This window comes from Strigops habroptila, chromosome Z (genome assembly GCF_004027225.2).
Source record: "Strigops habroptila isolate Jane chromosome Z, bStrHab1.2.pri, whole genome shotgun sequence".
NCBI classification, from domain to species: Eukaryota; Metazoa; Chordata; class Aves; order Psittaciformes; family Psittacidae; genus Strigops; species Strigops habroptila.
In genome coordinates this window covers 59,402,962-59,416,821 of record NC_044302.2, presented here as the reverse complement: position 1 = coordinate 59,416,821, position 13,860 = coordinate 59,402,962, and the positions used below count along the sequence as shown (strand labels likewise).

Sequence of the window (13,860 nt, the reverse complement as noted above, 5' to 3'; positions counted from 1 at the left end):
AATAAAGGCTTTTAGCTGAGACTTAATTTTTCATCAACAACGAGTTAATAGTCCTTGTGGGTGCTAACTGTTGATAAACTGCAAATATGTTTCTGAGAACCTCCTGAAGAACTGGCGAGAATATTTAAGATCGTCCCTACACAATTGTGAACTCAGCATTCTGTAGAGAAAGCTGACTCTATTACAAGTCTCACCCAACTACTCTGTCCTCTTCCTGAAGAAATAACATTTCCAGCTTTAACAATAAGCTTACTCAACCGTTCAGATGACTTTAAAAACAAACTTCAGATCACAGCCATGCACCATAGTCATACACTTGCTTGGTATCACAATTACTTGGGGCTTAGTTTATGTGTGTGCACGTGTACCTGCGTGAGTTTACCGCTGGACAACCTAATCAAATTCGCACCCTAAAGAAATAATAAAATAATCAGTTGTTGAAATAACCAATCCAGAAGCAGAGATTTCTAATTTTGTTGATTTATGCAACAGACAGATGTGGATTTGCGCTCTGTCAAGATCTGGTAAGATGAAAAAGACGCTATCTTGCTAATCTGTTGCCCCCTCAGTCAAAGTTTATTTGTGGTAGCTTTTAGACTTCTGACTCGCCTTCCAATTACGGCATTTAAAGCGCAAAGCTTTAAATAAACACCATGAATAGAAGATAAATAAACTTTTTTCTCTCCGCCTTTTTTCCTTTTTTCCTTTTTTTTTTTTTTTGTGAGTGCCTAGCTTGACGCAGTCCAAACTCAAATCCCCAGAGGACTGAGCTCTCTCTTTTGTGTTAATGTTTAAAAGATTTTCCAATGCTGGAGTTTATTCCTACTGCAAACATTTCTATTTACAAGGTCAAGTGTATCAGCACTCGACACAGCTTAAGAGTGTAATTATTTATCTAAGGGCGTTTGAGTGTAGATCAGTAGCTCTGGCAGCAAACCAGGCTTCAGCACGATGCAAAGCAACTCCTAAGAACAGTATTACAAGATCTAGTAATTGCTGATCCCTCCAGTGTGTTTGCTTTTGCATTCTTCGTTGTGGGAGAAGGCAGGCTGAATGGCAAACTTCGGTGTGTTTTGTTGCAGCCCCCTCGATGCGCGCACCACTGCCTGCGCAAAGCCTTGTTCAAAATGCTCGCCACCTCGGTGTGATGTATTTCTCACCATTTACTTGTTTGCACGCCTACGAGCATTTCTAAGAGTGTCAGCAAGAGCAACATGCCTCCACTCACTTCATGAAGAAAGCACGGCACACTAGTAATTCTACATACATACAGGAGCAGTGTCCTTGAATTGCTTTACTCTCTTCTGGCACTAACGAGTTACCATGCCAACGCATTATAAAATCAACCACTCTTTTAAAGTAGTACTTTCAAAGCTGTATTTACTTCTTGCATGTAATTATTCATTAAAGTAAGAATAGCAGTAATTTACATCTATGTAAAGTATTACAGGCAGACAAGAGATTTTTGTTTGTTGATTGTTTTTGTTTTGTTATTCTGTGGTTCGCTCCCCCCCCCTGCATCCCTCTCCCCCCACCCCCAACCTCGGGTGCTGAAAGTTCAAGTGTCCCTGGAAAACAATTTCACCACATCTATTATTTAAAGCTCTTTCTTTACTAATTTACACGTTTAGAAAATACAAAAAGCCGTACATATTTAAAATACAGGCCTTTTTTATGCCTCCTATAAAAATACAAGGTTTAAGGCAGCTCAGAAATGCGTTTATACAATTCTACAACGTTCATAAAGTCTCTCCAAATAAGAAAGTTAAATTCCAATTTGTAAAATACACTGTACATTTGATGTTCTAGAGAATATTCCACTGAATCACTAATGCTGGTATCCCTTTAAACATAAAATGAAATCTGTACCTTTCCAGAAAAGAACAGCAAATGCAATTATCTGGCAAATATGACGTGGATTTAAAACTTTTATTATTTTTCTTAAATAAATTATCCCCAAAAGCATACAATTTATAAAATTGTACATACTAAGAAGAGCAACTGGTAACAAACCCCAGTTTTAAATACATTTCTTATATAAGATTTACCAGAGGTCGGCACCCTGATATGACAAGAGGCAATATAATTTTTCAGGATATTTGTACATACATGTTCTCGAGTTTAAAAGTGTCTTTCAAAGATGGCAGTGCAGAGCTCTTTTAAAACAAAAGTTGCATTGTTCAGTATAGCCAACAGCTCTGGGGAAAAAAAAAAAATCTTCTTTTTTTTTTTTTTTATGTCGCTAGGTTAAAGAGGAAAAGACGGCTGCTGGCATGCTTTTTGTTATAGGGAAGATGTGTGTGCAAGAGGGAGTGCTGTAAACCACAGAATTTATTCAGTCTGCTATTTCCTTTAAAAAATTAATTAATGGCAGATGCCGCGTAAGCCCCTTTCGGGCACCGCAGCATCACCGAGAGCGAGACTTGGCGAATTATAGTCAACTTGTTGACTAACCAGTACGGCAACAGCTTTGGCAGCAAGTTTGGGTAGCTCACTTCTAACCTTCATGTCAAAACGCTTAAAGCAAGCCACCACCAGCATGCCGTTACTGCTGGCTGCTCCGGCTGGCGGCAGCGGGGAGCCGGCTGAAGCTTCGCTAGCACTCTCCCCGTCAGCCCGCTCCGCTCGCTGCTGACTGCAAGGCAAGGTGGCAGCAATTGCATACAGCACACTCCAGACCGACACCCGGGCCGGGCCGGCGGGAGCGTGCGGACCGGCGCTTCGGGCAGCCGCGGCGGCAGAGGGGGACTCTCCGCTTTGGGGGAGACGCGCGGGGACGCGGGACAGTGTGTGTGTGGAGGGGGGGCACCCGGCCTAACGGTCGGCAGATTAACGGTTAGAGTGTTTAAACCGAGCCGCGCGGAGGGCCCCGCCGGCCGGCCCCTGCCGCCGCGACGAGGCCAGGGCGGCCCGGCGCCGGAGGGAGGCAAGGGGAGCCGCTAGAGCCCCGGCAGCAGCGGCAGCAAGATGGAGGCCAGCAGCGCCCAGACCCCGGCGGCGGGCCGGCCGGCGCTATCCGCCTGCACGGGGAAGCCGGGCTCGGAGCCCGCATTGTCCTCCGCGTCGTCCCTCCCCTTCTGGCTCGGCTCCTCCTCGTAGTCCTCGTCGTAGTACTCCTCCAGGCCGCCGTCCGAGCCGCCGCTGCTGCCGGCGCCGTTGCCGCCCATGTCCGCGCCGAAGCAGAGGCGGGCCATGTTCTCCTTGACCGACTCGCAGATGGGCCGCTCCAGCCCGTCGCAGACGCAGTCGTTGAGCAGCACGGCCTTAGGCACGGCCAGCATGTCCTCGATAACGGCGCGGCACTCGGGCGTGCAGCGCAACCCGTTGAACAGCTTCCCGCAGTAGGTCATGTAGCGGTTGAGCGCCAGGCTGCAGCGGCTGTCCCAGTCGCAGCGCCGCCGCGCCTCCGTGCAGCCCATGACGCCGGGGCCGGGGCCGGGGCCGCCGCCCGCGGGGCTGCTAGTGCGGGGCAGGCAGGGCTCGATGGCGCGCTTGGTGGCGCGGCAGTTCTCGTCCTGCGCGCAGTCGCAGTCCTCCAGCGCCGGGCCGCGCCGGGTGTGGTTGAGCTGGATGAGGGCCGCGATGCAGTGGCTGGGGCACCGCCGCCTGGAGGAGGCCGAGGCGCCTGCAGCGCCCGCCGGCCCGTCCCCGCCGCCCGCCGGCGGCTGCTGCAGGAGCACCGGGGCGCACGCCTCGGCGTACTGGTTGTAAGCGTAGCTGCACTCGGGCTCCCCCTGACACTGCAGCACCGCCTGCCAGCAGATCAGACGCCGGCCCTGCACCAGCGAGCCCCGCGGCGGCCACACGGCGCCCAGCGCCGCCGCCAGCCACAGCCAGGTGGCCGGCCGCGGCCAGCGGCGCCCGCCGCCGCCTCTGTGCCGAGCGGTCGAGCGGACCGCCATCGCGGGCGGCGGCTGCTGCCGCAGGCGAGCGGCGCAGAGGCGCTGGTTGGCGACGACGACGACGAGGAGGAGGAGGCGGAGGAGGAGAAGGAGCTGCCGCCCGTGGAAAAGTTTGCAAAACTCCCGCCGGCCGTGTGCATGAGGTCTCCTCGCATCAATCCATCCGCGCCGGCTCCGGGGCCCTCCAGACCCCGGGAGCTGAAACCGGCGGGGCCGCGGTACGAAGCAGGCGCCCGGGGCCGTCCCGTGCCCTTCACCCGCTGCTCCCGGCTCGGCTCGGCGGCGGCGAAGGTGCCCGGAGAGGTGGGGGAAATCAGTGCAAACTGGGGCTCGGAGGAGAGCGGCTCCGGAATGCGCTCGGGGACTTGCAGGCTGCGCCTGGAGAGCTCATGGTGCTGTCCTGCTCTTCATGCGGTTCCGTTTCTCTTTTTTTTTCCTTTCCCTTTTTTTTGCACAAAATAAATGCCCAGCTGCTGCCGCTGCTGTTGTTGCTGCTGCTGCCTTCTCGGCAGCTTTTAACTTTCCGCTCGCAGCATCTCTGCACATGCCAGCCGCTCCGATCCCATTCACTGTCCCGGCTCCGCTCACTCCCTCTTGGTACGGGTTGCACTTTCGGGTGGCGGGGAGAAGAAATGTCTCTCCCCGCTAGCAAGAAGATAGCATGGGGGAAGGAGAAGAGGCAGCCTTCGGGGTCTCTTTCTCTCTGGGCGACTGATGCTGCTTCTGTTGTCAACAAGCCCTGCAAGCTGCTCTGCGGATCCGTCTGTGGATCTTTTTTTCTTTGCAAGGCTTTAAATACAAAAGTGCCCTCCGAGCAGCAGCAACGTGCTCTGATTAGGCCTCATTATGCATGCATGGAAAAGCAAACAAACAAAAAAAATTAGCAACGCTTCTTCTTTTACACATCCCCCCCAGCCTGCGCTCTCTCGCTCTCTTTCTCCTTTTCTCCACTTTTTTCTCCCTTCGCTCGGCCCCCTTTCCCTGCCTCGCCACTTGCCATTGGCCCAGCCTGTTGTTGAAACTTTTTTTTTTTTTCCTTCCCTCCTCTCTGTACGATCTGCAGGAGGGAGGGAAGGAGAGAGGGGGGCTGGAGGGCAGCTCACATTCAAAGCTTGAAAGGAAAGGCTTAAGGAGAGTGACAGCCCCCCGAGGAGCCCCTCCTCCCGTTAAGGCGGCGCGGCGGCCGGGTGAGAGGCGCGCAGCGGCGGCGGGGACCGGCGCTCCGGGGCTGGCTGGGCGGCGGCGGGGCTCCCCCGGGCACCGTGCCGCGGAGGCAGAAGGGCAGGCGGCGGGGATCTGCGTGTCGCCTTTGCACAGATGGTCCTTTTAAACTGCTCCTACTCCTTGCAGCAAGGGGAAAAAAAGGTCTCTAGGCTCAGCGATGTCTGTAACCAAACTTCCCACTGATTCAAGTGAGGGCAGAGCTGCTTCCCGAAAGGTAGGGAGGATCAGGCTCAAAAGGGGACCGACTTTTTTTGTTTCGGAAATCTAAACAGACCTCCTGTTTTCAGGGTATTAGTACCCTCAGGGAGAGCAAAGCTATCTCTGTTAGTGGTGTGCTGCGACCGTGTGAGTACCGCTTCTCTGTGCCTCCAGTACTGCAACTTTTTTTCCACTCACCGCATCCCGCACAGATTTTAAATTCATTCAACTTCTCTCCCGAGGTTTTGTGCACGTGTTTAGGACACTGACCTACGGGGATGCCTGCAGACAGAAATACAGTATAGTTCTTTGATACTTTGTTAAGATCTGCCGACTGGTAAAAAGTTGTTTAAATAGGTAAGAGGATCAAATGTGCAATACCTCGCTGACGTTCTGCCTTCCTGTTAAACTCCCTGCTCGCTTTGCTTTGCTTATAAGGAAGCAGGCACAAAAATATAAATACTAAGGCACAACGACAGGAGCATAACAAAGTAAGTAATGGTGCAGTTACCCATTGCCTTTCGTTTTAGTGCTACCTTAATTCCAGAGAAACATCGCCTTCAACCACAAGGGGCATCGGTATCTGCTGCCTGTCAAAACTGGCGCTTTTTTTTATCCTGAGACTATCAACTCCATCTGTCACAAAAATTAGGACTAAATCTATTTTCCAGAAACTGGGGGATCTTGGGATCCTGTGCAGTGTGGACTGATGTCTGTCTGGAAGTGCATGGAATGGCCATGTGGTGTGGCTGGGAGTCAGTATGATTGATGTGTTGAGAAGCATTCACAAGGATTTCTCCCGTTGTCATCAGTTTTACAAGCTGCTAGTGTTTCTCCTTCAGTACAGTTTTGCCTCTTCTGGTGCAAAAATTGTGTTTGCTTGTGTTTTTGAATCCATGAAAACTGCGTTCAGAAACCCTGCCTTCATCTACCTAGTTTAGAGCTGTTTCTTTCAATTCCTGTTTAAATAGTGTTATTAAAAATGCCAAATACAATTCAGGCAGGGTGCAGTAAACACACATTGCTATCTACAGCGGGCTTATTCACACATTACTTTGCAGCGTTATTCCCTGACGATAACGCTGTTACTGGTGTAAGTAAGTTGGCTGTTTTGGGATGGGTAAGTTGGGGATCACATTGTAGAGACTATACAAAGTGCTGCCACGCTGCCTGATTGCCGGGGAAAGCAGGCCATGTTGGTGCAGCTGGAGAGAAGGGGCCCTGGAAGCTGGGATGTTCCAGGTGTAGAGAGTCTGAGAGAGTGAACTGCAGAATAGTGCCTTGGCATGGAACAAGGGCCTTCTGAGATTCCCCAGCATGGGAGCATAGGAATGGCTGGCTATCTGTCCCAGTGGGGCTGCTTTCTGCGGACAGCTGGGGGATGAGCTCTGCCCCCTCACAGCTCCTGCCTTCATCTGCAAAAACCATCCAGTTCGGCTGTTCTTCGTTTCTGGAGCAGAAAGCAGGCTGTTTATTTTGTGAGTAATGGCAGCAGCTGAACTTCGGACCTCCCAGGAGGGGGAGTAGAGGAGCCTTGACTGCGGCCTTGCATCCTTAACGCGAATGGGGAGAGGCAGCCCTGGTGCTGTCTGAGCAGGAGGAGGATCAGTGCGTGGTCCCACTAGTGCTGACAGGCTTCCCTGGCTGCGGACAGTGTTGATTTTGCCTGCTGGTCTGAAAGGCAGGGCATGGCATGAAGCATTGCATCATTCCTAGGCAGAGTTTTTCGCATACACCTCTCAGTTAAAGAAATGTAAGTTATAATGGAAATGTTGACTTTGAAGTTTTGAATTTGGAATTATTTTTGGCATCATACAACTGACAAAAATTGTAACAGAAAACAGCTGGGCTCTTCACTTCCCACAACTTTTAGCCATGCAGTGTATGATCACTTACATCTAGAATTATATATTCTTTTTCAGTAAATTAACTTCCTAAAATGGACTAGTATGTCTTTATTTAATGAGCATTTGGACTCTGTATTTGTAATGGCCGTTTTGATTAAGGACTTTGGGGCTCATGGTGCTCTGCTGGAGGAAGGAAATCTTTTCTGGAACTAAACCTAGGGAAATAACTCTCTGGCCCCTCTTCTGTGATGCAGGTTTTCTAACAACAGAAATGGTATTGTCAAATTCAGCTTTTCAGTTTTCAGAGTAGTTCTTAAAGTACTGAGGAAGACAAGTCTTGTTCTTTTTCATAAAGCACCATATCATCAGGGATTGTAGTGACAGGACAAGAGGGTTCAAACTTAGACAGGGTAAGTTCAGGTTAGATGTAAGGAAGAAGTTCTTTACAGTGAGGGTGGTGAGGCACTGGAACAGGTTGCCCAAGAAGTGGTGAATGCTCCATCCCTGGCAGTATTCAAGGCCAGGTTGGACAGAGCCTTGGGCAACATGGTCTCTGTGAGGTGTCCCTGCCCATGGCAGGGGGGTTGGAACTAGGTAATCTTAAGGTCCTTTCCAACCCAAACCATTCTGTGATTCTGTGATTCTATATAGGAAAATATATCCCAAGACTAGACAGTAAAATAAGGTCTGATTTTCCACATTTGCTATGTTTTCTATTGTCCATCCTTTCCTGTATTAGTAATTAATTTAGTTCTTTACGTCAGCTCCCCAGATTATTATAGAGTAGAAGTCTTCCATCACTAGGGGTCATTTTGGCAGTTGGAAAAGCCAGCATGTATCTGATCTGGATTTATTGGAAAGACTCAGGAGTACCCTTTTGTTTAATCCTGATGTCTTTTTCACCTTTTTATTTTACACCTTTTCCTAATGGATCTCCTTTCTAGCTTGTGTTTTCTTTAGTTCTTTCTTTGACCTATTTTACATTGAGAGTGTTTAGAAAATCAGAAGATCAGACACAAAAACAGTTGACCTTAAAATTTAATGGTTCACAGTCAGATGTTATTAAAAAATACGTGGCCTATATATGTGGTTAATTCCTCTCAAATGATTTCTAAGCACTTTTATTGGATTATATTGCTTTTTCTACATTTCAAGAGATTTAAAGCTGCTATTAAAATTGTCTGGCAGGAGTCCTGTGAGTTAATTAGCTGATAAAATTTCAGCTTGTGCGTCCAGTTATATCTTAGTATGTGCCCGGTGGAGATGCGCAAGGAGAGAGCACTTTTTCTTCTTGAAGAAGCAATTGAATTCTCTACTAGTAGAGGACTTCACCTGTCAGTGAAAGGTAGCTTCCTACCAAACTCTGTCAGTAGTTCTCAGAACCTTGACGTTATGGTGCATGGAAGACATGGGAAGCAGTAGAAGTCCTGCTCATACACCAGTATTCATCCCATAGAAATGGGCCAGTAAGGTGTCACTCACAGTAGCCCGTGCAGATAACTGAATATGGACATGTGCATACTGCTGAGTTCTTGGATTTTGTGTACCCTCAGAGACTCATAAATAACAACTTCTGCACTCTAAGGTTACAAAAGAAAAACCTTGTGACTTACCAGATGCCCAGCACAAAGTGGGGGTGGGGAAGGGAGAATGAATATAACGCTTTCTCAAGTGGTGTCTGTTTCAATGGAGAAGGGCAAGTGAAGGCATCTAAATTAGGTTCTAGCTCCACATCTAGAGTAGTTTATCTTTTTATTTACTCTGCAGGGCTGTTTGGGAGACTGGTGTCTTAAAATAGCCACCTAAACTACATGTGAATACTCGCCAAAATGTGCAGGTCTTTGCAGTATGAGCATCCCTCTTCTCTCTTGCTTTAGTCAGAAAGAAAAATAGTGAACAGGGAGGATAGTAAGTGATTGTATTGATCAACAGTCACCTCACTGAGTTGAAGCTTGTAGCTGGTGAGACTACTGCACTTCATGCTGTAGGATCAGTTAGACGTTGTTTTGTTTGCTATACATTTTTAATGTTATCTTTGCCAGTGTAAAGCCTTGTGAACATTATGGAGGGTATTCAATAACTGGCCTTCAGACCAGTTATTTTGAATTGATTCAGCAATATATAACCCAGGATTGATCCCTTCTGGAACCGGTTCCATGTGCCTGCTTGCACACCAATCAGCCTGGGGCTCCCGTTGACACCCTATCATTCTTTATAGCCTTTTTCCACTCAATTCATGCTGCAAACCATCAGCGTGATTTGTGTCTAGCGTGGCTCTTGAGACTGTGTTGCATGCTGTGGGGTGTGATTTGGGAATGCGTGGGTGGGCAAAGCATGTTCATGTAGCGTTGGAAGACTGTGGAGCTGTGCAGAATCAACTGTTTTGACTCTGGAGAGTGCTATGTGTGGAGGTGCTGCCTAGTTGCCTCCCAGAAAACAGCCTTGGAGTGAACTAACATCTATGCTGGATGGAACTGAAGTGACTCAAGCCATAAGCAACTGACTGTACTTCAATCTCAGAGGTGTTATGGGAGCAGAGAATAAAAGAAAGTGCAGGTAGCCTTCTCGTATTACAGCAAGGGGCCTGTTTTGAAGAGTTGGAGTCAGGATATTATTAGTAATTTTGGAATATTAATGACTTGGGACCTGCAAATACAGTGGTGTAACAGTTTACTGCATTCATAGAATCACTGGATGATTTAAACTGGGAGGGACCTTTTAAGGCCATCTAGTCTATCCCTCCTTCAATGTGCAGGGATATCTTCAACAAGATCAGGTTGCTCAAAGCCCTGTCCAACCTGACCTTGAATGTTTCCAGGGATGGGCCATCTACTGCCTCTCTGGGCAGCCTGTTTCACCACCACCTGAATAAAAAAAATATTTCCTATATCTAGTCTGAATCTCCCCTCTTAGTATAAAACTATTACCCCTTGTTCTATCTCTACAGGCCCCACTAAAAAATTCTGTCCCCATCTTTCTTATAAGCCTTCTTGAAGTACTGAAAGACCATGATTATGTTTCACCAGAGCCTTCTCTTCTCCAGGCTGAACAAGCTAAACTCTCTCAGCCTGTCTTCATAGGAGAGGTTTTACATCTCTCTGATTATTTTTGTATCTCTCCTCTGGACCTGCTCCAATAGGTCCATGTCTTCCCCTTACTGAGGACTACAGAGCTGAGTGGTGGAGTATTAACGAGAGTGGAGAGGGGGAGAATCACCTCCCTTGACCTGCTGGCAACACTTGATGCAGCCCAGGATATGGTTGGCTTTCTGGGCCGTGAGCACATATTTCCAGCTCCTGTCCAGCTTTTCACCTACCAATATCCCAAAGTCCTTCTCTGCAGGGCTGCTCTTAATCCCTTCGTCCGCCAGCCTGTATTGATACTGGGGGTCACACTGACCCGGGTGCAGGACCTTGTACTTGGCATGTTGAAGCTCATGAGATTTGCACAGGCCCACCTGTTGACCCTGTCCAAGTCCCTCTGGATGGCATCCCTTCCCTCAGGCATTTCAGCTGCACCACTCAGCTTCGTGTCATCTGCAAACTTGCTGACGGCACACTCAATCCCACTGTCTATGGTGTTGATGAAGATACCAAACAGTACTGGTCTCAGTACAGACCACTGCAGGACACTGCTTGTCACTGATCTCTATCTGGACATTGGGCCATTGACCACTACAGGATAGTCCATCCACCAAATCAGAATCTCTCCAATTTAGAGAGAAAGATGCTGTAGGAGACAGTAAAAGGCTTTACGGAAGTCTGGGTAGATGACATCCATAGCTCTTCCCTTGACCACTGATTAGTCATGCCATCACAGAAGGCTAGTAGGTTGGTCAGGCAGGACTTGCCCTTGATGAAGCCATGCTGGCTGTCTCGAATCACCTCCCTGTCCTCCATGTGCCTTAGCATGGCTCCTAGGAGGATCTGTTCCATGATCTTCCCAGGCATAAAGGTGAGGATGACAGGTTGGTAGTTCCCAGGGTCGTCCTTTCTATCCTTTGCAAAAATGGGTGCACTGTTTCCCTTTTTCCAGTCTTTGGGGACTTCACATGACTGCATGACTTTTTACATGTCACAGAATGGCTTGGCAGCTACATCAGCCAATTCCCCCAGGACTCCAGAATGGATCTCATCAGGTCCCATAGACTTATGTATGTTCAGGTTCCTCAGATGGTCACAAACCTGATCTTCTCTTACAGTGGGAAGGACTTTGCTCCCCCAGCCCCTGCCTTGAGGTCTATCCATTCAAGAGGATACATAAACTCGCCTTAAATATATTTTTGAGTCTTCTTTTTCTTTTTTCTTTTAATATACGTTTTCCATTTATAATATTTGCTTAAAGACTGAGTAGCATACTTGTAAAGTTGGAGATTGTTATTTATATATGAAAAGTGAGAGTATTTACCCAGTTCATCCAGTACAGTAAACATGGAAATATTGCGCAATACTTTGCTGGACTTCTGCTGTTTTGAACTCTGTTCCAATCTAAACTACAAACTAGACCACACATGCTGTTAAAACAAATCTAAGAACAGAGTAGAACTCCAACCCTTTTTTGGTCCTAACAAAGGCAAAAGTAATTATGAAAGCAACTCATTTCTGGTCACCTGTTAAGCCAGTTAGATAAAGGCTTTAAATGACCATGTTCTACAAAGATAAATGTAAAGCACACATGCTGTCACTATGTCAAACAAATTTAAACCATCACAGTATTACAGAAGTTCTCTGTTGGACATGTCAACGTGTATACACACACACAAAAGCAGTTAGGTGTTTTCTGTTTGGTTGTTGGTTTTGGTTTGTTGATTTTATTTTTTTCAGTTTTTTCAAATGTTTACAACCAGATATTATCTGAAGCAGGCAACAGGTTTGTATTTCTCTTTCTGGATGTGCTTCTTTGAAATCTGTATAATAAAAAATTGCAAGAAATAGGAAATTCTGCGTTTTCCTTTATAAGAAGCATGCAGAAATGAGTAGCTTTTTGGGTAAGGAGAGTTCCACTCTGTATTGTCTGAAGGACTAAAATAAAGAGTATCTATCTGTTTCATTTTTGTAGTTTCAGATTATACCAGTACAAATGTAAGATGTGCTCTGGAAGGATAATACCTAATTTGATCTCCTACCCCCAAATTCAATTTCTATATTGGAATTTGGAGATGGCTGCAGTGAAACATGCAATTCAAAAGCATATCCCCAATCCGTTCAATTTAATAGGTATCCTTGATGTATCGTGTGATGATATTTGCCTAAGACCTTGTTTACACACAAAAGTAGATGTAGTTAAAATAAAATTGTCTTTCCAAATGATTTGATTAAAATAATAAAAAGCTAATTCAACTTAAATTTGGAGTTAGCAAACTGATTTTGGGTGTCTTCCACTAGATCTCTTTAAGCACAGCTGGCTTCATTACATGGAAAAATGGTGATGTCTTTATTGAGTTGACCTGCTATAAAAGAGTGTCAGGCTTGTTGATTACACCTTCTTAGAATGGTTTCATTCTTTCGTAGTACTAAAACAAAATATGTATAGACTAAATCGTACACTAAACATGAAGTAGGCATACAAATACTTCAGACTCCTGACCCAGATTACCAAATTCAAATAAATCTGTGTTACTCAATAAATAAACTAATATAAGTATGTTTGGGCAAGGAGTTTATCTGATTTAACTAGGTCTTTTTAAAGGCAGTTTTAGCTAATCAGTGCAACTTTTGGTATGGTCAGCAGCCCAAACCCACTCTAGTTCATTTGCTCACTTGCTTGAAATACCAGAGGAGAAGAATGAATTAAGATGGATTTTTATATGAAGGGAGATAGCTTGGATAATTAGCATATTTTATGACAAGAACAGCAGCTACATTCATGCAGGTACATGAATCTTTCTTCCTGCACTTCACCTAAAATTAAATGATGTCAAAGCAGTTAGTAGAGTTCTGCTCCACTCCTCTACTACGCGCTTAGCTGTGGTATCTGAATGCCAGGATGAAAGAAAAACGTCTTTGTCTTTTAAAAGTTTAATTTGCAAAAGTGATGAATGATTCAGTTCCATATTAGGGACACAGTCAGGCATTTCCACACAGCCTGATTTTCAGAACGTGTTGAGCACCTAACCTTTGAAAATCAGATTTTCTAGTTTGACATTCAAAAAGAATCATTCACGGTCACCGATAGCTTTGAAAATGTATCTATCTCCTTTCTGCAGCTAACAAAAATTAAGGTCTTCAGCAATGATGGAGAAATGCAGTCAGTCATAGACTTGTCACTGTACCAATAATAAGCATTAAAATATTGAGGTAACAACACTGCATAATAACTGTGCTTTTCTTTTCAGGTGAAATAATATGTTCAGGGGTTTGATACACCAAAATACAGTGAGCCACCAGCAGTCCTCAGACATGTTGCAAATGAGTATTTGTTCTTCCTGATAAACAGTAATCATTCTCTGTGTGTATCATGGAGGTGAGCTATACTGTTGTATTTCTGCTTGCCTGGGGGGACTGTTCTTTTCAAAGTTCCCCAAAAGGGATGGATCAGATTAGGGAGGCTGTAAAGATGAGACTAAAGTTGGTGCTTTTGAGAAAGTGGTTAGCAACAGCGGTGCTCTGGAGATTTCCCAAACTCTGGGAACTGAGTTGTACGCTGGCATCATGCTGCTTTCTGGAGCCAGACTTAATATCCATGGCTGG

The 13,860-nt window shown here is 46.4% G+C and overlaps 1 protein-coding gene across 1 annotated transcript; it reads right to left on the bottom strand.

Moving 5' to 3' along the window:
- Positions 1–1,596: 1,596 nt before the first annotated feature.
- On the bottom strand, positions 1,597–9,980 carry GAS1 (growth arrest specific 1). The gene has a single exon (XM_030471226.1). It carries the CDS (start codon positions 3,900–3,902, stop codon positions 2,940–2,942), a length of 963 nt encoding a protein of 320 aa, XP_030327086.1. The 5' UTR covers positions 3,903–9,980; the 3' UTR covers positions 1,597–2,939.
- Positions 9,981–13,860: the final 3,880 nt, after the last annotated feature.